Below are 24,416 nucleotides of genomic sequence, written 5' to 3' on the forward strand. Positions count from 1 at the left end.
AAAATACTCCTTGCTCCTGGACTCCTGGTTGGACAGTCCTGGTGACAGGGGGGGGACCTGTTTGCTTGCCTGTCCTCCCCAACATGGACAGGGATTTGATGAGGTTCCTTGCGGCCCCAAGACTTACCCGGAGCTCACTCTGTTGGATGTGTAGCGTGTGCTCGGTAATTAATCTTTGGAACAGTCTCAGAAGGGGGTCTGTGGTTTACCCCTCAATTTGTAGATGAAGAAATGGAAGCACCCAGCATTTAAGGAACCATCTCAAGAACCCACAAGCAGTAAACGGAAAAGCTGGGACTCGAACCCATGCATCTCTGGCTACAGAGCCCATGTTTGTGACTGCTACACTGTACTTCTTCCTGCAGGCACCACTGAGGCTAAACCGCCTTGAACCATAGGGCTTTCCCATCCCATCCCCCCAGGGTGCATGCAAATGTTGGATGCCACCCCTTGAGTGACATCGTAAGTCCCAAGGCATTCCCACTTGAGGCTCGCCTTTCTCCTCCCTCTCATGCCTGGAGATATTTTAACATGAAAGCCTTCAGCTCACAAACCTAGCAGCTTTGTGAGTGAGAGAGAATTCCTTTTGAGGCATGAATTAGTCTTCTTCAAATGTTTTGACAAACTGAGAGTGTGGTGCTTAGGGAAAGAATAGCTTCACAGTGTTTGTGTGAACAGACATGGCTCTAAAACAACCCCACGGGCCAGTGCGTGAGGCCAGATCATTGAAATAATCGCATGATAATTCGAGTCCCTTTAGCTTGCAGTATTCTCTTCATTTTTGACTCTGACATGCCCTGGATTCATGTCCCCCAATCCTCTTACGGGAAGCAGAGTCAAGAAGTCTCTCGGGGTGAAGACAGAATGGGGTGTGTTGGTCTCAGCTTCTTCCCGCGAGAATGCTTGTCTGCGAGAGCTACTACAGCCAGACCCACACCCCCGACTTGCCTTGGCCCTTCCGACCACCAAGGGTGTGTCAGTGACCTGGCCGTCCTCTTCACCTCCAACTCTCTGCAACTTCTCGCAGTAAAGGAGTAGCCAGTCAGGCCGAGGTCATCCTTGCTCAGTGCGACCCTTTGGTCGTACACTATCACACAGGGCGATGTTTGGCCAGGGTGCAGTTATTATTGGTACCTGGAATCAGAAGGCAAGCAGCAGAATGTGTTCAGGCATTAGTGCTTCACATAAAAATAATCCCTGGCTCTCAGCCTTGTTTGGGAACCACAGCCAGGGTTGGCGCAGGAGCAGCACACATAACCTGTTTTGTCATTTCATGTCCTTCCAGCTTTATGTTAGCCACCCTGGCTTCTCTTTATGAGGTGGTTCAATGCCTCCATGCCCCATGTCAGACCCACAAGTGACCCAGGATGCTAGTGTGGACTGGTGACTTTGTCCAGCATCCAGATAATGTCACGCATAGGAAAGATTTGATGAGAAGAGGAGAGTTCCATCTGTGACACGTGTCCCACAGTACCGGCTTACAGTTCTGGGTAGCCTTGAAACCTCCAATGAGGGGATCTCATCCACCCAGCAACAAGTAACCCTGCTGAGACTGGGCCAGACAGTGTCATCGAAGGCAATTTTGCCAAGGTCAAGGATGGTATATGAAGGTGCATCTAGTTCAACCCATGGTAGGACTTGGGCTGCATATCACATGGGAAACCCTGGGTTCTAATGCTAGTTCTTGCTCCTGATTGCAGTTCCCTACTAATGCAGTCCCCAGGAAGCATCAGTGATGGCTCAGGTAAAAGGGTTCCTGCCTCCCAGGTGAGAGACCTGGATTGAGTTCTTGGTCCTGGCTTCAGCCTCCTGCTGGGGTTGTTGTGGGCATTTGAGGAGTGAACCAGCAGATGGGAGCTAGCGTGCTCTCTTTCTCTTTGTCTATGCCTCACAAATACATAAATAAATTTAAATTCTGGATGAGTATTATTGTCATTTCCAAGGGTTAGGACCCCTGTCACCCATGTGGGAGACCTGAATGAACTTCTGGCTCCTAGCTTCATACTGGCCCAGCGCTGGCCATTGTGGCCATCTGGGGAGTGAGCCATCAGAAGGAAGATTGATATTCCTCCCTCCCTCCCTCCCTTTCTCCCTCCTTCCCTCTTTCTCTGTAACTTTGACTTTAAAATAAATAAATACTTTTTTTAGAAAGAAAATGTCCTTTATTGTCTTACCCTTTAGATTCTCACTTGGAAATTTTAAGGTCCAGTTATTCTGCCCATGGTAGCCTCCTATGGGTATGTGTTCTTTAGTGAGGTGTGTCCTAGTGTTTTGCTTATCTAATTTAGGTGTGTGTGTGTATGTCTTCTCTTCTACTGGAGTATCTATGCCTTAAATTATTTTGCCTCCTCCTCAGTGCCTAGGGGTGTCTCAAGCAAATAGAAAGGAGTTATAAATACTTTTTTTAAAAAAAGATTTACTTATTTATTTGAAAGGCAGAGTGACACACACACACACACACACACACACAGAGGAAAGGAGGGAGAGATCTTTGATCCATTGGTTCACTTCCCAAATGGCAGCAACAGCCAGGGTGGAGCCAAGCCAAAGCCCAGAGCCAAGAATTCCTTCAGGTCTCCCACATGGGTGGCAGGAGCTCAAGCATTTGGGTCATCTTCCAGTTCCTTCCCAAGGACATTATCTGGAAGCTGGATCAGAAACAGAGCGGCCAGGGCTTGAACTGGCACTTTGATATGGGACATGGTCATACAAGCAGCAGTTCAACCTGCTGAGCCATGGTGCCAGCCTTGTTAAATACATTGTGAGGCCGGCGCCGCAGCTCAATAGGCTAATCTTCCACCTAGCGACGCTGGCACACCAGGTTCTAGTCCCGGTCGGGGCACCAGATTCTTTCCCGGTTGCCCCTCTTCCAGTCCAGCTCTCTGCTGTGGCTAGGGAGTGCAGTGGAGGATGGCCCAAGTGCTTGGGCCCTGCACCCCATGGGAGACCAGGAGAAGCACCTGGCTCCTGCCTTCGAATCAGCGCAGTGCGCCAGCCGTGGCGGCCACTGGAGGGTGAACCAACGGCAAAGGAAGACCTTTCTCTCTGTCTCTCCCTCTCACTATCCACTCTGCCTGTCAAAAAATAAATAAATACATACATACATACATTGTGAAAGGCTGAACTGGCAAATGGGTGAAGGACATTTGATCCACAAATCGAACCGACAATCCTATAAATTTTTCTGTCATTCATAAAAGTAGGAGCATTCTAGTTCCCATGTTCCTCTCCAAGGAGTCTTTGGGAGCTTGCATTTCATACTGTACTTCTTAGTGAGGTGTTGCTTTACAATCCCATAGCCCCCTTTACTGCACTCAGAACATAACACTAAGGACTGTTACAAGGAAAGTTACCATCTCATGGGAGAAAATACTGGAGATGAAGATCCATCTCAAAGCCCTGAATTAGGGGACTCAAAAGGCAAGATCCTGGTCAAAAATTAAGCCGAGTGTTGTGAAATGTTAGCCCTCCAAGGAGCCCTGGTGATCGGCAGGCCCTCTCTTGCTTTGTGGAGGAGGAAACTGAAGCTGGAGAGACAAAGTGTCTTGACTAAGGTCGCATCGCTATTGAGTGGGTGGAATCTGCATGATTTACCAGACACACCCCACTGATAACATTGGGGCGCACACAACTTTCAGAGGAAGCCTAATCTCAAATGACAGATGTTTTGCCCATGTGCATCACAGAAATTGAAGGTAAATGCAGATGACTATTTTGTTTTATTTTGTGTTAAGACAGAGTGACAGAGACGGGGGGGGGGGGGGGGAGATGGAGACAGATCTTCCATCCTCTGGTTCACTCCCTAAATGGTTGCAATGGCCAGGGCAGAGCCAAGCCAAACCCAAGAGTCAGGAACTTCATCCTCATCTCCCACATAGGTGTCAGGGCCCCAAGCACTTGGGCCACCTCCCACTGCCTTCCCTGATTCAATAGCAAGAAGCTGCATCAGAAGCAGAGAAACCAGGACTTGAATGAGGATGCCAGTGTCACACGCAGCAGCTTAACCTACTGTACCACAACAGTGGCCCCCACTTACCTTCGAAAGGAAATGTAAAATTCATTTTGATTTTCTACAAAATCCTGGAATTTGGCATCTTGGCACCCAACATGTAAATTATAAAAAGGGCTTGCTATTAGAGGGCTTATGGCATGTGCAGAACTTGTAGAGATATGGTGCAATGAGAGTGCATGTGGCTGAGGGAATGATGACTTTGTGGTTGCCAAGGCTGCTGGTTGCCAGGCTGGCTACAGAGATCCTAAAAGAGGTTCTGCTTGTGTTGTTCCCCTCTGTGCCATGTTTGCCTTCCCTATAAGGTTTAGCTAAAGAAATGAATAGTCAGTCCTTTAAAAAAAAACAAATATGGAAGTACACAGTTTCAACCTAGCCATTCTCTTCATGCCTAAGAAACAGGAGCCCAGAGACGTGTGTTTTTGTGTTATTATTTTGAAGTCTTGTTGGAAGAACACATGTGGCTTTACTCAGTGGAATGTAGGGAGTTGCTTTCACCTTCCCACATATTGAAAGAGGAATGACTTCTAGAGAGACTAGAATTCGTGGGACATGTAGAAGAAATTGAAAAAGGTAGCTTTGTGGATGATGGATCTATAGTTGGTACAGTGAGTACATATTATTTTTCCTTATCAGTCACTTTATTGGTAAGTTTACATTTTATCTTTACAAAAAATGATTGTTAAATATACAATAACTGCAACTTGTTTTATGACTTTGGTAAGGTTTAAGTACAAATTAATTTGTAAGTCAAAAACAAATCTTGTCAGACTGTGCATTTTGGTAATCCTTTGGAAAATATGACTATTATCAGAGGCTGTAGAGATGGTGACAAGTAGACTTGTGTAGGCCTAGCAAGGCCAAGGGGAATTTACTTAACATAAATGGAGGAGTTAGGTGGGAAGAAAATTGTTGCATTGGGAAACATTAGAAAGAAAATCAACCAGGTATGAGAAATATGATGGTGTTAAGAGAACAATCTAAAGATGTACATTAGGTACAGTGATTAAGATATTGCTTGGGGGCTGGCGCTGTGGCTCACTAGGCTAATCTTCCGCCTGTGGTGCCAGCACCCCGGATTCTAATCCTGGTTGGGGCGCAGAATTCTGTCCTGGTTGCTCCTCTTCCAGTCCAGCTCTCTGCTGTGGCCCAGGAAGGCAGTGGAGGATGGCCCAGGTCCTTGGGCCCTGCACCTGCATGGGAGACCAAGAGGAAGCACCTGGCTCTTGGCTTCGGATCTGCACAGCGCCGGCCGTAGTGGCCATTTTGGGGGTGAATCAACGGAAGGAAGACCTTTCTCTCTGTCTCTCTCTCTCTCTCTCTCATTGTCTAACTCTGCCTGTCAAAAAATATATATATATCACTTGGGACGCCATATTGATATGCTTGGGTTTGAACACAGCTACCATTCCCTATTCCAGCTTCCTGCTAATTTAGACCATGGGAGGCATCAAGTGATGGCTCAAGTAGTTGGTTCCCTGCCACCCACATGGGAGACTCAGATTGAGTTCCTGGCTCCTAGCTCCTAGCTCCAGTTTCACCCAACCCCGGCTACTGTGGGCATTGAGGGGGTGAACCAGTAGATGTCAGATCTCTATCCTTGTCTCTCTGCCTTTTAAATAAAATACAAATAAATTTAAAGCATTTTAAAACAAAGCAATGTATCCATGGCAACATGGGAGGAGAAGTGGGTAAAGAGGATATTCTTAGCAGTGGTGATTTATCTAGGTGGGTGAAGTAGAAAATACAGATATTACAGTAACTTCTTGGTGATTCTGTGAATGACATAACTTCAGGGGCCCATCTAGTATACCTGATGGAAAAATGAACAAGAACCACCGATTGCTCAAGGGTTGGGAGATGCTAAGATACCTAGTATTGTTGTCAGGGACAATAATATTGCTAAAAGAACTGAGTGATCTCGTACACCCAGTGGAGGAGAAGGCAAGTGTTTCTACCTTGACTGACAACAGGGGAGACTTCTAGATCTCATAAGTCTCAACTTTGTCAGTTCAGCCCAAACTGAATATGGGTGGGTAACAATGCTGCTTATTCAAGCAAACTTGTATGAATAATTAATGATAAATAACCTGGCTTGCTGCCTCCAGACTATCTGAACAGTTGAGATAATAGCCATGCTCATGCCGAAATTTCTACAGCTACTCTTGCATGGTAAAGTAGGCTGCATTTCCTTTATTGTTTCCTTCTTTATCTTTTCTTTTAAGAATCAGAAGCACTTTTCCGATGATGTGGGCAACATGAAGTACTGCAAGGGACAGTGCTGTGGCATTGTAGGCTAAGCCTCTGCCTGCAGCACTGGCATACCCTGCAGGCCCCGGCCCTTTGTGTTCCTGCTGCTCCTCTCCTATCCAGCTCCTGCTTATGGCTTGGGAAGGCAGTGGAGGATGACCCAAGTGCCTGGGCCCCTGTACCCGTGTGGGATACCCAGAGGAGGCCCCTGGCTCCTGGCTTTAGATTGGCTCAGATCTGGCTGTTGTGGCCATTTGGGGAGTGAACCAGCAGTTGGAAAACCTTTCTTTCTGTCTCTCCCTCTGTCTGTAACTTTACTTCTCAAATAAATAAAATTTTTTAAGTGATGCCTTGCAAGTCCAGAATTCTACCAGACACCAGCTCTTTTTCCTCCCCTCCTGGGGTAGGACCTGGTGTGCCCCTGCTTTCACACATCCTTATTTTCTATTAAATGCACATGAGCTAATAGCTATCACTGGAATAGTCACACATGCGTGCACACACACACAATTCAGAAGTAAATATCTGTTTCCCTATTCCCATTCTTTTTAACCTTCTACCTTTCTCTATCCTTGCCTTGCCTTCTGTCTACTCTTTTACCCAAGCTCCTCAAAACACTAGGAACTGATTCACACTCAAACGTAATCAGATCAAAGTTTCCCTACCTGTTGCACATAAATATTTAGCTGAATACATAGCACTACTGTCATTGTTGGGTACATTGCCTTTTTTTTTTTTTCTGCTCTGAGTATAAGCTAGTCATCATGACTTCTTGGAACTGCCTGGAAATCATCATGAAATCTTGGTCTGGGAAATCTAAACTAGGATTATGTGACTGGAGGATTCAGGCTATCCCAAACCAGATTCCCACATTAACCCAAGTATACATTTAAGGCAAGTATATAAAGCCAACCTTCTATCAAACAAAACAAAATATTGAGATCAGAATATAAAGAAAGAGTAAAGATAGAGTCAAAGTTATATAAGTATATGCTGTAAGTATACAGGCTATGCAAAATATTTGGAGACCCAGACACTGAGGGATCTTCAAAAAGTTCATGGAAAATATATATTTAAGGCTGGCGCCGCGGCTCAATAGGCTAATCCTCTGCCGGCAGCATCGGCACACCAGGTTCTGGTCCTGGTTGGGGCGCCAGATTCTGTCCCGGTTGCTCCTCTTCCAGGCCAGCTCTCTGCTGTGGCCCAGGAGTGCAGTGGAGGATGGCCCAAGTGCTTGGGCCCTGCACCTGCATGGGAGACCAGGAGAGGCACCTGGCTCCTGGCTTTGGATTGGCGTGGTGCACCGGCCGCAGCGGCCATTGAGGGGTGAACCAATGGAAAAGGAGGACCTTTCTCTCTCTCTCTCTCTCTCACTGTCTACTCTGCCTGTCAAAAAAAAAAATATATATATATTTTAAAAAAACTATGCATAGATTTCAAAATTTTTTGCAACAAAACACACTTCTCTTTTCATTCAATTTTTTCATGGAATTTTTGAAGTACCTTTGCATGGCAAACATGATATCGGTAAGATCCGTTTGATATAGAAATGAATTATATTAGAGCAGTTAGTCTACCATTTTTTAAAATAATTGGAGCCTTTCCTAACACTATGTGCTAAAATTGATTCTAAATGCATTGTAAAGGCAAATGTAAAAACCAAATATGTAAAAATATAAGAACATTTAAGTGATTTATAATTTGGAGATAGACAGAATTTCTCTAAGTCTGCACCAAAGATAGAAATCATAAGAAAAAATTTCTGAAGAATTGCGTATAAGAATGTTAAATGCCAAGAATGATCACAAGCCAAGTTAAGAGGTAAACTAAAAACCCAGAAAAATTTTCTACATAAAAATGTTTAATGTGCTTCAAATATAAATAGATTTCCCCGATCTGTAAGAAAGTAATTCCCAATGGAAAAATGCCCAAGAATGTTATCAGGCAATTTGCCAAAAAAAAAAAAAAAAAATACTAATGACCATCAAATCTTTGAAAACACATTTGACTCATTAGAAGGTACTCTAAGATATAACAATTATTGATTATCAAATCAGCATAGATGGGGGCAGCCCTGTGGTGTAGTAGGCTAAGCCTCTACCTGCAATACCAGCATCCCATATGGGTGCTGGTTTGTGCCCCAGCTGCTCCTCTTCTGATCCAGCTCTTTGTTTATGGCCTGGGAAAGCAGCGGAAGAAGGCACAAGTCCTTGAGCCCCTGCACCCATGTGGGAGACCCAGAAGAAGCTCCTGGCTCCTGGCTTTGGATAGGTTCAGCTCCAGCTATTGCAGCCATTTGGGGAGTGAACCAACAGATGGAAGACCTTTCTGTCTGTCTCTCCCTCTAACTCTACCTCTCACATAAATAAATAAAATCTAAAAGAATATCAGCATAGGCTTTTTTTTCTTTACCAGCATCAAGAATTTAAAATAATTTTAGAATCCTTCATTGTTAATTACAGTATAGTGAAATGTGGACACTCTTAAAGTCCTAGTACAAAATAATATTTATGGCAGGAACAGAATCTGTAACAAAAAGAGTTTAGTTAAATAGGTCTTGAAACATAACAAAGTAATATATAGTCAATAAGATGAGAGTCTACATACACACACCCCCCAAAGCGTAACAATACATGCAAGTGAAAAGCAAAGTAAAAAACAGTTTTAAAGCATGGTCTCCTCTATATGCTTATTTTCTTATTTGTTTCTCAAATCTACCTTTTCCTACAAATTTCCTGGAAGTTTGTTCAATTGTTTTCCCATCCAAGCCCAAACCTCCTAGACTAGAATTTCCAGGAAGGAGCCCAGGGAAATGTGTGTGTTTTTCAATCAAGGCACCAGGTGATTCTTCTGTCAGGTAAATGGGGGACGTTCTGATCTGATCTCATCTCCTCTTTAAATTTGTATTGAAGCTGAGATCCAGCCAAGCACTGGAACAGCAGAATGGAGTCCAGGACACCTGTTCTGCACTCTAAACGAGCGGTCCCTCTGAGAACAACACGCTTATGTAGAGATTCCTTTTCTCCTTGAATTTTATGTATCTAATTGAGAGGCGGAGAGGCAGGGAGCTCCCATGCACTCATTCACTCCTCAAATGTCCTCTACTGCCAGGGACGAGAGCCAGGAGCCAGGAATGCAATCCAGGTCTCACATACGGGTGGCAGGAACCCAACTGCTTGGGCCATCACCATTGCCTCCCGGGGTGCACATTAGCAGGAAACCAGATTCCGGAGCCAGAGCCAGGTGTTGAACCCAGCCACTCGGATGTGGGATGTGGACATCTTAACCACTCTGTTAAAGACCCACTTCCAGACCGATATTCTTTAATGAAACTCCCAACAACCTGCTATTCTGTTGCCAGGTAACAGAACCTGTCAACTCCATTGTTCTGCATCCAGTAATGATCTGCACTCGTTGATAGTGGAAAGTTTTCCATTTTCCACTGTTCCCTAGCAATGTGACATTTTCAAACAGTAGCACAAAACTCTTTAAATAGAAAAGATCCATTTCCACTCTATCGTGACTCAGTAACAGCCACAGGATTCTTCTCAAACTTTCCTAAAAATGTCATCTTTGGGCTGGACTCAGAGGCACATTTCAGCCAAGGAGGCACATTTTCCACTGTGTCAGGAATGAGTGAGCATGGGGCTGGAACAGAAAGTGTTTTGCAATCCTCAGAAAAGCAACACTTCTCACCAAAACCATGGCAACAGCTCAGTGTGATGCCGTCACAGCCTGGGATCACTTGGGAACCTCCTTCTAATCTGAGACTGGGCTGGGACTATCACCTGTGTCTGCGAGAACTGCCATCCAGCTGCCTGTTGGCTCCAGAAAGAGAATGGTACCCTACATGACTGTTGCCATGGAGACACTGTGGCAGAGGATTCAGAGCTGAGAGTTCTTGGTATTGAACTAGCTCAGGGCAGGTAGCATGCAATCTGCCTCGTGTTCTAGTGGCTCTTGATTCTTCATTTGAAAAGCACCCCCCCCCCCGCCATGGAGGATACATTAAAACGCAAAGTCTAAATGGTAGCAGTTACTCTTTTCTCACCCAAATAGTTCCTTTGGGAACTGGCACCCATGAAGCAGAACTGAAGAACCCAACATCATGGGTTGGAAATTTGCTTCGCTCCCTTCATAGCTCCCATGGCCTTGGTTTAGCCCTCTCTGCCCTCTGAGCATGAGCAGCTAAAATGTGGGGACAACAGCATATATTAGTGGGAGATTTCAATGAAATAGAAGCTCCCATGCCTGAGACTGGCAATTCTCAATTCTTAGTAACAATTAGTTACTTGCTGCGACTTCCTTATCAGGAATTCACAGTGCCAGAGAGATGGGGAAGAGAAATGAAAGAAGACGAAGAGACAAAAACTGATCTGTGATGAGTTAATGACTCAAAACTTGCCATTCATCCCCATTTTCTGTCCTTCCCACCTCATTCCCTGTGCCTTCCGTCCCTTGTCCTACAAATGGTGTTCTCTCCCCTCCAGGGACCAGATGCTCCGAGCACGGCCAAGATAGAAGCCAACAATGACTTTCTAAAAGACACACAACAGTGTTCTCTTTGCTTCTTTAGATTCTGTAAGGAGAAACAAACCAGTGGGTCTTCTCCTAAAGAAGCCAGCATCCACACAAAACATACAGGTACTCGAGATTAGAGAGTGGTTCACTCATGAATCACCAATAATCTTTCAGTGTTGCGGGACTGATTATCAACGGTGCCACTCCCTGCAAATGAGAAGCCTGGGACTCAGAGACAGAGTGACTTACCTAGGGCAGCACAGCTTGGCAGAGTCAAAGTTGAATCCCTGTTTTCCTTCCCCAGTGCCCTTGCTCTATCTTGTGGCCTCCTGTTGGCAACAAAAAAGGGCTTGTGGCAGAAGTGACTGTCTATGTGATGAGAGAAATGTCACAATGTCCGTCAACCCCAATGATCTCCCTCCCCTTCAAACCAAAACTCTAAGGCGCCCTGTATGGTTGCACCTGCTCCCTCCTCTCTTTGTGGCTCTGCTTCCTCTCCTGAGCACAGGCAGGTAACATCTCACTGGATGCACCCCCAGTGGAGGGCAGAGATAATTCTCTGTCCATTCTTGAGTTGAGTACCCAGTAGCAGCCCCCAGCTACATGCAGGGAATCTAGTCCTTGTCCTCCATTCAATTTGACCATAAATCTATAAACATTCTTCCACTTCTCTGGCCACACAGGATTTCTACCTATTATTCTATGATCATGGAATATCAGAGGAACTTATTCTCCCTTGGAGGGGAAACAGATGCTTAGAGCAGTGGTAGAACTTGCCACAGGGTTCTCAAAGTTCACTTTGGGAAAATGGAATTGTCAAGAAACATTTATTTGTTTACAAAAAGGTAATATAGGGTTCACCCTACCAGACATGAAAATATGTATCACTGTTCTAGAATAGCTTAAATAGGGTAGTGCCAGGACAAGAATAGCCACAGAGATGAGGAAATCAGAATGGAGAGCCCTAGTCCAGTGAGTAAAGAAACCACTTGGGAACAAACGTTCAACTTGCAACTCTTATGGCAATGGTCAAAAGAATGAAAAAAAAAAAAAGGAAAAAAATGTATTTGGTTCTGGAGACTAAGAACAACACCCAAATGTCAGAATGGTAAGAGATTTCTGCTGTTGATAATGCATGTTGGGATGACATGGAAAAAACACCAAGATCTCATTTCCCTTCTCATCCCAGAGATGCCAAAGGATGGGAAGCGAGAACTCCAAGAATGCCTGCAATTTGTAGGTTGTTAGAACTGGCAGTGGAGAGAAAGTGTGGACCAAAACATAGCCCTCTTTCTCCTCTGAGTATTTTTATTGACTATAGATCCGTGGAAGTTGGCCAGGAGCTCTGGGGATGCGAGTGGTCATGGCAAGCTGAGAGTGGGGAAATGATATTGCTCAGCAAAGCACCAAAAGGGGTCCGAGGCAATGACTGAGGGCAGCTATGCCAGAGGTGATGGCGGCTTTACAAAGCACAAGGGGAGTGGTGCAAGATTTCTGCTCCAGGCTCTGCTATAGGCTATGGGCTAGAGTAGTGGAGAGGGAGGTAGTCACTCAAGCTTGAATCCTTGGGTTGGAGCTTTGCCAAACCTGGAGAGGAAGCCACCTAGAGACAAATTTCACTGCCACGATTATCCTGGACCTGGCTCTCTGGCATTCCCATTAGGCTTGGAGCACTGAGCCAGGGACCAGGAACCAGCTTCAGAGGTTACAGCTGCCTCCATATGATGAGAGCAGCAAGGCCAAGAGAAATGGAGAACCCAAGCGTGCCTTGGTGGTGGGGAGAGGATCAGAACTGCCCTTCAGGAGAGCTACTGGTCATGTCCCCCTAGCCTTCAACTTGGGCATTTCCCATGCCCTAGTCATTCTGCTTCTAGGAGTTATCTTAAAGCAGTACCAAAGATGTGGCCAAAACTTAACTGCAAAGAATGCTCTCTGATGTTTTTCATGCTGAGAAACTTGGAAACAAACTAAACACCCAAGAATGGCTATTTAGTTCAATGGCTTATGGAATAACCAAAATAAATAAGCAAATGATAAAAATCCCAGGTATCTTTTGGGGAGGTTTTAAATGAAAGGAGAATGTATCTATCCGTGCTGGTGGAGGACATGATGCCACATGCACACAGAGGAAAACAACCTGAGACTTCATGCATCCTACAGGAGTAGAGTTCTCCCTAGTTCAGTTAGTGTCCAAGTCCATTTGGGTTGCTGTGACAAAAAAGAACCTGAATGACTTACAAGCCATAGGGATGGGTTCTTTCATGGTTCTGAAGGCGGCAAGTCCAAGATCAAGGCACAGGCAGGCAGTGTCTGGGGAAGGCTTCCTTCTGAATTCATAGCTCGTGCCTTCTCCCTGTCCCCTTGTGATCTCTTCCTACTCATGAGGGCTCCCCCTTCAGGACCTAATTAATCCCAAGTGCCCCACCACAGGGTTAAGTTTTCAACACTTGAACTTGGGAGAGGACAGGTACATTTGTGCCCCGGGAAGTGAGTATTTTTATTCGTGGATGCCTTTCCACATTTCCAGCATCCCTTTGCACTAAGAGGACGTGTCAGCCCACCTTCTAGCTTTCTGACCCGTGTTGAGCTATATCCAGCCATCTACTTGAGTTTGTTTATTTTGATGGACTAAATTTTACTTTGAGCTTTAGTTTATTATTTTTTGGATTTTCTTATTTTTAAAAAACTGTGATACTTGCAACATGAAACTTAACAACTATTTTTTAAAAAGATTTATTTATTTGAAGGCAGACTTACAGAGAGGCAGAAGTGGGGTTGGGAGAGTCTTCCATCTGCTGGTTCACTCTCCAGATGGCTGCAACAGCCAGAAGCCAGAAGCCAGGAGCCAGGAGCCAGGAGCTTCTTCCATGTCTCCCATGTGGATGCGGGGGCCCGAACACTTGAACCATCTTCCACTGCTTTCCCAGGCCATAGCAGAGAGCTGGATTGGAAGTGGAGCAGCCAGGACTCAAACCGGTGCCCATATGGAATGCCGGCCGACACCCGCTTCGCCACAGTGCAGGCCCCAGTGTTGTACTTTTATAACTGGCTTATTTCATTTTCTTCCTGAAACTCAAAGGCCACCTGTGTTGCATCTGGCATCAGAATTTATGTCCTTGGTGAGGCTGAATAATGTGTTGTTGCGTGTGTATATCACATTCTGATTATCCGCTCATCCATGGGTGGACACTTGATATTGCTTCGCCTTCTGACTATTGTGAATAATGCTGCTGTGAGCTGGGCATGGGGGTACAAGTATCTCTTCGAGTCCATGCCTTCAGTTCTTTAGAATATATACCTAGAAGTGAAAACGTTGGGTTGTTTGTTAATTCCAGGTCATGGTTAATGCCTTGAGCAGCCACCATACTGTTTTTCGCATAAGTGCATCATTTTCTATTCCTACTAACAGTGCATAAGGGCTCCAATTTTCCCAACACGTGTATTCCGTTTTATTGATAGTAGCTTCCCTACTGGGTGGAAGGTGGTTAGTTTATTATTTTTCGTCTCATGAAAAATGCCCTTGCCTGTCTCTGAGAAGGTCCTTTCAGAGAGAACCCAGAGAAAAGCCCATGAAGTTCTCCTGATTGTGTGTTCTTTCCTTTGGGCAGATCAGAGTCTCTCGTGATGCTGATGTTTCTCCATGGCGATTCTTTATCGTACCGTTGCGTTGTGCCCTGTGGGTGGCCCTCTGTTAGCCACTGACACACAGGTCGTCACAGCATGCAGAGAGAAAACATTGGTGTTTTCATGATTTCAGGGATGTGAAGGAGACACAGGATGAGCCAGAGGCTAGATTTAGATGATGAAAGATTCCTTTTTTTTTTTTTCATTTTTAAAGAAAAGTTTAATTTTATCTTTGGAAAGCAGAAAGACAGAGACAGAGATAGATAGGACAGAGAGAGAACATACTCCCATTTGCTGGTTCTGACCTTGAATGCTTGCAACAGCCAAGGTTGGGCCAGGACCAAAGGTAGGAGCTGGAAACTCAAGCCAAGACTGACATGGGTGGCAGGAACCCAATTACTTTACATTTTTTTAGATTTATTTATTTATTTGAAAGTCGGAGAGAGAGGTCTCCCATCCACTGGTTCATTCCCCAAATGGCTGCAATGGCTGGAGCTGCACTGATCTGAAGCCAGGAGCCAAGAGCTTCTTCCTGGTCTTCCATGCGGGTGTAGGGGCCCAAGGACTTGGCCCATCTTCCACTGCTTTCACAGGCCACAGCAGAGAGCTGGATCGGAAGAGAAGCAGCCGGGACTAGAACCAGCGCCCATATGGGATGCCGGCACTTCAGGCCAGGGCTTTAACCTGCCGCACCACAGCACCCTGGTTTTAAACCTTTCTCATTTTCTAATATAAGCACTTATAATGTAATGAGTGCTTTAGCAATGCCTATAAGTTACAGTATGGGATATGGGAAATTATGGTATGGAATAATTGTCATATGGTATAAATTGTAATATGGTGTATATCATTAAACTTAAATGACTAAGTGATTTCTTCTTTGATCTTTGAATTATTTAAGAAAATGCATTGTCAGATATTTGCCTCAGTACTATATTGGTTTTGATTTCTGGCTAACTCCAGTGTGACGGAGGATCTACTTAAGTGAGTTCACTCCTACTGAATTCATTGAAACTTGCTTTATGGCTCAGTACATCCCGGTGAATGGATCGTGTGCACTTGAAAAGAACGTTTATTCTGTGCTTGTTGGTTGTATTGTTTTACAAATTTCAGTTAAAGCAGGTGTTTGATATTGTTGTTTGACACCTGTATGCTATTAGTGATTTTTTTTTATCTAATTCTATCAAAAATTGAGAAGGGTCTTGGAATTCCCTAGCGTGGTTTCAAAATTGTCTCTTTGTTCCTCCAATTCTGTCCATTTTTGCTTCACGTACTTGAATGCTCCGTTACCAGGTGCATAGCCATATTAAAACTGCTGGGGAGCTACTGATGAACTCTCCCCCTAAAAATTCTGAGCATTCTATTTATTTATTTTTATTTTTGAGGCAGAGACAAGCAGAGCGAACTCTGAGCCTCTGGATCACTCCCCAGCTGCCCACAACAGAAAGACTGTGTTGGGCCACAATCCAGATCTCCATGAGTGGCAGGAACCCCATGGCCTGGGCTGTCCCTGCTGTCTCTCATGGTCTGCACTGGCGGGAAAATAGAGTCAGGATGGAAGCTGGATGCTGATCTCGGGCACTCGATGTGTGCAACAGTCATCGTAACCCACATCTGCCACGTTGACTGCCTGACCCCAGAGTGCCCTTTCTTTTCCTCTTACTCTCACCAGACACCTGTTGTTTGTGTTGATACAGTTAGTTATTCCAATTTTCTTATGCTTACTGTTTTTCCATCTATTTATTTTTTTAAGATTTTATTTATTTATTTGAGAGGTAGAGTTACAGAGAGGCAAAAGCAGAGAGAGAGAGGTCTTCCATCTGCTGGTTTACTCTCTAAATGGCCACAATGGCCGGAGCTGTGCCGATCCGAAGCCAGGAGCCAGAAGCTTCTTCTGAGTCTCCCACGCAGGTGCAGGGGCCCAAGGACTTGGGCCATCTTCCACTGCTTTCCCAGGCCATAGCAGAGAGCTAGATCAGAAGTAGAGCAGCCAGGACTAGAACCGGTGGGCATATGAGATGCCAGCACTGCAGGTGGAGGCTTTACCCACTATGCCACAGCCCGGGGCCCTCCAACTATTTATTTTTAACCAATCCATCTTTATATATGAAGTGTGTTTGTTTCTTACAATCAACTTTTGATCCAATATCATTTTTTAAAATCTCTTATAATCTGTCTCATGTCAGCATTTTGACCATTAAAATTTAGTGTAATTGAGGATGCACTTGGGTTTAGAGAGACCATTTTATTGTTTGTTTTCTGTTTGCCCCTCTACTTCCTGTTCCTATGTTCTACCTTTCTTGCCTTCATATGGACTATTTGAATATTCCTTAGAATTTTGTTTTAATGTATTACTTTTTCAAAAATTCTATAGGTTTGTGTTCTTATCTATTAGTTGCTCCAGGGGTTACAGGATAATCATTAATCTTGCTCAGCCCATTTATACCTAATATTGTAGCACCGCATGTAGCATGCAGGGACTTGGCAGTCATAAGGGGACTATTTTGTGCTTGCTGTCTTGTGTGTTACACCCATGTCCCTTAAGAATGTCATAAGACAATGGAAGAATTTTTTCTAAAATGTCACATGTATTTTTTAATCAGGAAAATGCAGGACTCTTGTCATGGTGCAGCGTGTTAAACCACTGCCGACAACACTAACCTCCCATATGGGCTCCGGTTTGAGTCCCAGCTGCTTCCACTTCTGACCCAGCTCCCTGCAAATGCTTCTGGGTGTTGAAAAAGACGATGGCTCAAGTGCCTGGACCCCTGCCACCCATAAAGGAGACCCAGATGGAGCTCCAGACTCCTGGCTTAGGTCTGGCCTAGGCCCTGGTTGTTCATTTGGGGAATGAACTAGTGGATGGAGGATCTCTCTCTCACCGTCTCTCTCACCTTTTCATTCTCCCCTCTTCTCTCTCTCTCTCTCTCTCTCTCTGCCTTTCAAATAGATTAAGATAAATAAGAATACACATTTTAAAATGCTCATGGAAAATGCATATTAAGAAAAAAATGCATGGATTTCAAATTTATGCACTAAAATAAACTTCTTTTTAAACTGCATTTCCCACAAACTTTTGGAAGTACCCTCATATTCACAGAAAATCACACTTAGATACATAATAAGCCAATGACTGAAAACCAAAAACATACTCATGAAAATCAGTGGGGAAAAAAAGAGCACATTGTTTAAAGGGATACACTGATTTTAATAACCACAGATTTCTAATGAGAATCGGAAAGGGTGACTGAGACTGGTGTCGGGGTGCAGTGGATTTAAGCTGCCCACATCCCATACTGCAGTGCTAGGTCAAGTCCCAGCCACTCTCTTCTGACCCGGCTTCCTGCTGATGCACCCTGAGAGGTAGCAGACGATTGCTCAAGTGCTTGGGCCCCTGTCACCGACATGGGAGACCCGGATGACGGAGCTCCTGGCTTCCAGCTTCCGCCTGGTCCAACCCTGGCTGGGAGTAGACCAGCAAATAGCGTGTATCTATCTCTGTCTCTCCTTCTCTCTCTGTCATTCACCTTCCAAGTAAATGAAAAATCAATAAAGGTTTTAAACCTACTTTAATAACTACTTGTCCAGTAAGTCCAATCTGGTAATTCCAATTCTGATCTTCTGGTTAGCATCTGCTGATTCTCTTTGCATTCACAGTGGGTTGCAGTTCCTCAATTTATGTAAAGAGTGATTTCAGATTATATCCTACACATTGTAAGTGCCATGTTACACAGCCTCTGAATTGTCATAATCCCTTGGAGAATGCTGGTTTGTTGGGTTTTTTGTTTGTTTTAGCGTACGATTAATACAGGTAGATTTAAGCTTTAAGTTCTCTTTGGCCTTAATGTGTATGTAGGCTCAAATGTGAATTTAATTTTTTTTCCATGAAACTGATTTCCTTTGAAACCTCCAGAAACATGCCAGAAAAATCTCAAGACAGAGTTGGGGGAGGGGAGAGGTAGAAAGAAGACAATAGAGAATAAAAAAAAATGAAATACATCAACATATAAAAAAAATGCTATCTTCAGCCATCAGCTAGAACAACCTCAAATTGAATAATTTGTTTTGCAAAAATTCTTTGCCGTGTTATCGTAAGCCTGTTCTATGGAAAAGTCTCAAAGGGATGAACCTGATACTCGTGGGGTTCATACACAGGATTGGAGGCTCCTCTCTCTGGCTCCCCCTGCTGGCCAATTTTCCTGCCACTTGCTGACTGTCAAGCCATAGTCATCTGGTCACCTTTCCTGGCCCCTTGGGCTAAAAAAATGAGCAGTTCTTTGGTTATTTTTTGATCTGTGGTTTAAATTTTTGTTTAAAATTTGTATTTATTTGAAATGCAAGGACACAGAAAGAGAGAAGTCTTCCATCCACTGGTTCACTTCCCAAATGGCCACCATCGTCAGGGCTGGGCCAGACTGAAGCCAAGAACCAGGAACTCGGCCGGCGCCGTGGCTCAATAGGCTAATCCTCCACCTTGCGGCGCCGGCACACTGGGTTCTAGTCCCGGTCGGGGCACCGGATTCTGTCCCGGTTGCCCCTCTTCCAGGCCAGCTCTCTGCTATGGCCAGGGAGTGCAGTGGAGGATGGCCCAGGTGCTTGGGCCCTGCACCCCATGGGAGACCAGGAAAAGCACCTGGATCCTGGCTCCTGCCATCGGATCAGCGCGGTGCGCCGGCTGCAGCGGCGGCCATTGGAGGGTGAACCAACAGCAAAGGAAGACCTTTCTCTCTCTGTCTCTCTCTCTCACTGTCCACTCTGCCTGTCAAAAATAAAAAAAAATAAAAATAAAATAAATAAAAAAAAAAAAAAGAACCAGGAACTCTAAACAGGTCTCCCATGTGGGTGGCAGGGACCCAAGCACTTGGGCCATCTTCCACTGCTTTCCCAGGTGCAGTAGCAAGGAACTGGATCAGAAGTTTAACCCATTCACCATAGCTCCAACCCTTGATTTTTGGGTTTGGTTTTGGGCTTCCCTTGAGTTTTAGCTCCCTGTGACTGCCACTTCATCACTATAGGCCATCCTCAGGGTTCCCCCCAACCCCCCATGGGAAATTCTCCCTCATGCAAGTCATTTCTCCATGTTTTGACTTCCCTCCGGCACCTGCCTGATTTTCTTTACGAATCCTCAAGTCATTCTTTTTCATAGTATGCGGGGAGCTTATAGCTTTGATTAACGGGAGGGTTGTTGTGGAAGGGGCTTAAACAGCAAAACTCTCCTATCATTGTCATCTGTGCACTACACAAGCAATTCAGTCCTCTTTGTGGTCTGGTCTAATTAATGGGAGGTGCAATGAGGCTTCTCTAGTGAAACCCAGTCAAGCAACCAAAATTAATTCGTAGTGATTCAAGCAGTATTCGTCTCTTCCAAAGAAGGCAGATGAAGACCCACTCATATCATAGGACTGCGCTGGAGCCTCGCCCTGAAAGACTGAACAAACTTGAAATTCAGCCTGCACAGCCTTTTCACGTTTGCTCCTCTTCCCCTCATTCGAATGCTGTCTTCATAAAAGCAGTACTTGCTCGCCCCTTTCACTTTGCTCCTTAAATTAACCCTTCTGTTTGCAAACTACAGTTCTTTGCATCCTTATCCTTATGCTGCCAACTTAAACCTGGGGACCAAGATGGCAAACTACAGGTATCCCTAGGAAAATGGAATATTCAGAGGGAGAGGTAGAAGGTCCAAAATAAAATGTGCTGGGGGTTGGAGGGTGGGCAGTTCTGTGGTGTAGTGGGTTAAACTGTGGCCTACAATACTGGCATCCCATATGGGCACTGGTTCATATCCCAGCTGCTCCACTTCCTATCTAGTTCCCTGCTAATGAGGCTGGGAAAGCAGCAAAGGATGGCCCAAGTGCTTGGGTCCTTGCACCCCCCGTGGGAGACCCAGAAGTTCCTGGCTTCTGGCTTCAATCTGGCCCAAGCCTGGTTGTTGCAGCCGTCTGGAGAGTGAACCAGCAGGTGGAAGATTGTTCTCTTTCTCTGTCTCTCTCCTTCTCTATCTCTGTAACTCTGCCTTTCAAATAAAATAAACAAATCTGAAAAAAATGTATGAGGGGTGCCGGCACTGTGGCTCAGTGGGTTAATCCTCTGCCTGCAGTGCCGGCATCCCATATGGGCGCTGGTTCTAGTCCCTGCTGCTCCTCTTCCAGTCCAGCTCTCTGCTGTGGCCTGGGAGGGCAGTGAGGGATGATCCAGGCGCTTGGGCCCCTGCACCTGCGTGGGAGACCAGGAGGAAGCTTTTGGTTCCTGGCTTCAGATTGGCCCAGCTCTGGCCATTGTGGCCATTTGGGGAGTGTGCCTGGGGATGGAAGACTTTTCTCGCTCTCTCCTGCTCACTGTCTGTGACTCTGCCTCTCAAATAGATCAAAAATTTTAAATAAATATATATATATATACATATATATATATTGGGGGAGAGGTGAGAATCAGGAGAGAGCTGCAAATACTGCATTCACAATATATATTACAATGACTATGCCTATAAGATATAAATCTGTGTTAAAAATGTATAGCATATATGGCATGTGTATACACATATCTACACCTAGAATATAGATTATAGTTTAGAAAGTTTTATCTTTTTTTTATTATTTTTGACAGGCAGAGTGGACAGTGAGAGAGAGAGAGACAGAGAGAAAGGACTTCTTTTGCCGTTGGTTCACCCTCCAATGGCCGCCGTGGCCAGTGCGCTGCGGCCAGCGCATCGCGCTGATCCGAAGCCAGGAGGCAGGTGCTTCTCCTGGTCTCCCATGCGGGTGCAGGGCCCAAGGACCTGGGCCATCCTCCACTGCACTCCCGGGCCACAGCAGAGAGCTGGCCTGGAAGAGGGGCAACCGGGACAGAATCCGGCGCCCCGACCGGGTCTATAACCCGGTGTGCCGGTGCCGCAGGCGGAGGATTAGCCTAGTGAGCCGCGGCGCCAGCCAAGTTTTATCATATTTTAAGTTTTATGTATAAAGCATAAATCCAATAGCTTTTTTTTTAATCCTCCAAAGAATTCCAGATTCTCATCACACTAGCATTTACTGATGACATAAAACGTGTCGACCACTATGCTAAGCAAGGTGCGTGCATTTGCTTTATCATATGTTGTTGTAAAACCACAATGTGGACACAGTTCCCATGTACAACTTCCCCAGGGTCCCATGTCTCATAAGGAGGTAGGGGCTGGATTTGAACCCAGGTAGGGCACCAAAGCCCATGTTGTTTTCTCTCTGTCTCCCGTGATGAAGTCAGAGGCTGCCACCCCAGCAGAATTTGATGATAGCCATCTCACAAATGGTAGAGCGGGGAGAGCTGCATTCACAGACGGCATTCACTGCACAGATTAGGCAAGGTTTGGAATCCCAGCGTGTTACCAAATTGCGACAAACCCTGCAACCTCTCAACTCTTTTCTCTCTCTTCTGTTATCCTCCTCTATGTCTACAACAGAAAAAAAAAAAAAAAAAAGGCACTTCATGGTAGTGTCCAGAGCTAGGCTAGCAATAAGATGATGAATACATGTGATGGAAGTTGCATTTAGTCCAACTTACAAATGAATGCTTCCTTTTCTAAGTTTTACAGTTACGACTTCAACAGAGAAGGACCCAGGAACAACTGGCTAACCAAGGCATAATACCACGTGAGTACCTGCATCTCTTATGCACTTGTCAATGACCATGGGGCTGCGGGGAGCATGAGGGAGCTGGAAAGTGCCTCAGAGGCTGTTTAGTGTGAGCCTCATAGAATTGGTGCCAGCAGAAATCCCAACCCCGGGATGCTTTGCCCCAGTCTCTATTCACCTACAAGGTACTTTCCTTTAATAGTATTAACTATGCCTAAAATTCCAATGTGATTCATTTGTTCTTGGGGTAAATACAATTCATTACAGGTATCCCTCACCCTCTACCTACTTTTAATGTTGGATACAATTGCTATTTGTTGCAGAAGCATCTATCGGGTAATCTTTTTCTCACTTCTTTGGTTACGGTTCTATTTGGTGTATTTGAGCCCACAATTAATCGAATATTGTCAGCTGTTCCCTTTCTGGAAAATTGGTTAGCAATATCATTTTAGCACAACTGGTGTAATACTGAATTATTGGTGACAATCTGAGTCAAAGAAGAAGGGTTAGCCCATCTTTTAAAATATATGTATTTGAAATTTCCTTTCAAGTCAGCAATTCAAGCTCATTCTTGGTTATTTATGGAAATAAGGGGCCAAAGGGTGCCTTGAATGAATGAAATCACAGGTGTAAAATATTCTGGGTCATACCTTCTAGTCTCTTTCTCGATAAAATTTTGAAATCGGGAGCCACAATAACTTGGAGAAGTTCGGGTCTCTGCATAAAAGCATCATACCTATGACTTCATATTTGGTAAGAAACAAGTGCAAGTTTGACCTTGACAGAGTCCTGTGGGCAGAGATACTGGAGCCCCAGGGCCCAAGCTCAACAACAACAACAAAAAAAATGTTAAGTGCAGAGCCAGAGCAGAAGGAAGAATTTTTGTAAATCAAAAGTCAGCCTTTGTTCTCAGCTAAGCCCTATCAACAGTAAACAGTAGGTGATCTGACAGTGGAAGGACTTGTTTAGAGATTTGCCAAACACTGAAGAAAGCTGATGCTGCAACCTCAAGGGTGTTTAAGCAACGTTTACAGCGAAGGGGAGGAACCAAAAGAAGTCTCTGGGGAGCCTGTCCTCTTAGCCTTCCTGCCCAGGCTTAAGACAGAAACCAGGGTCCGCAGAAGTCGGATCAAGGAAACAGGAATTCACTCAAAGCTGCTCATCTGTCCCCTTGCAGCAAGAAACGTGGAGCAGGTACACTCAGGACTTTTTTCTACCCGAGGTGTTTCACAATTGATTTAAAATTCAACCCAAGTGGTTAGATGCCCTGAGCCTGGGTCTGACAGAAGGCATTTGGATAGAAATCAACATTTTTTTTAGGTGTAAGGGTTTAATTTGAGGATCATTAAAACACCCACTAAAGATAACAGTGTACCCTATGATAAATTTTACAAAAAGCTTCTCGCATAAGTTGTGTAAATCAAACATGCATTTGGGTAGTAAGAGTCCAGTGGAGATATCAAATCTTGTTTGTTGGGGTTTCAAGAATCAAATAACATAAATAGTAATAAAATATTACAAAGTCAGCATTTTGCATCTGAAGTTGATGGCATCATTAAGATAATTTCCCAGAGGAAAACATCCTACAGAGAATAAATTTTGCAAAATGATGAAGGTTTTCCCTATTCTGCAGCTATCTCTTCTCCACCTGACTTTGCAAGGACAGAGATTCTACCGGGGCAACATGTGCAAGGCACAGAGGGCACACACCACAGGCCCTGCCTGGACAGACTTTCTTTACTTAGCTCTTCCTGGAAAGCAAGACCCACAGTGCATCTCCACCTGCTGGGAGTTGGCATCTTCAACCCAAGCAGGGACAAAAACACGAAACTCAGAATCTCTGTGTGGTGCAGAGCGGTATGTTCCTTCAGGCTGCTAAGGGCACCTGTGGAAATGCAATGGGGACAAGCAAAGAGGAGCTGAGAGTCTCAGGATCATCTCCAGTTGGTCTAATTCGACAAATTTTATCCCAAACAAGAATTATGTACGGGCACTGTGCCGGATACTAGAGGGACAACAATAATGAACAAGATGGCCCTTCAGAGAGAGTTCAAGGTTTTAAGTGAGAAAGTATTTGGCCCAGGTGTTAGGATGCCAGTTACGATGCCAGTTAGAATGCCCATGTCCCAGGGGTCATTGTTGTGGCAGAGTGGGTAAAGCCTCCGCCTGCAATGCCGGCATCCCATATGGGTAGCTTTTCAGGTTTAGCTGTTCCACTTCCAATCCAGCTCCATGCTAATGTACCTGGAAAAGCAGCAGAGGATGGCCAAAGTACTTGGGTTCCTGCACCCTCGTGGGAGACCCAGATGAAGTTCCTGGCTCTTAGTTTCAGCCTTGTCCAGCCCCAGCCATTGCTGCCATCTGGGGAGTAAACCAGCAGATGGACAATCTCTCTCTCTCTTTCTCCC

The 24,416-nt window shown here is 45.0% G+C and overlaps 1 protein-coding gene across 16 annotated transcripts in view; it reads left to right on the plus strand.

Annotated features, from left to right (window-relative positions):
* MYOCD (myocardin) overlaps positions 1-24,416 on the plus strand; it is a 112,710-nt gene that overhangs the window by 17,544 nt on the left and 70,750 nt on the right. For all 16 annotated transcript variants that reach the window (XM_008270708.5, XM_051825177.3, XM_070061404.2 and 13 more), the window contains exon 2: positions 21,961-22,026. In XM_008270708.5, coding sequence (XP_008268930.3) covers positions 21,961-22,026 — 66 coding nt within the window. The remainder of the gene's footprint in view (positions 1-21,960; positions 22,027-24,416) is intronic.

Source organism: Oryctolagus cuniculus, chromosome 17 (genome assembly GCF_051225735.1).
Source record: "Oryctolagus cuniculus isolate XC-2025 breed Fujian yellow rabbit chromosome 17, ASM5122573v1, whole genome shotgun sequence".
Taxonomy (NCBI): domain Eukaryota; kingdom Metazoa; phylum Chordata; class Mammalia; order Lagomorpha; family Leporidae; genus Oryctolagus; species Oryctolagus cuniculus.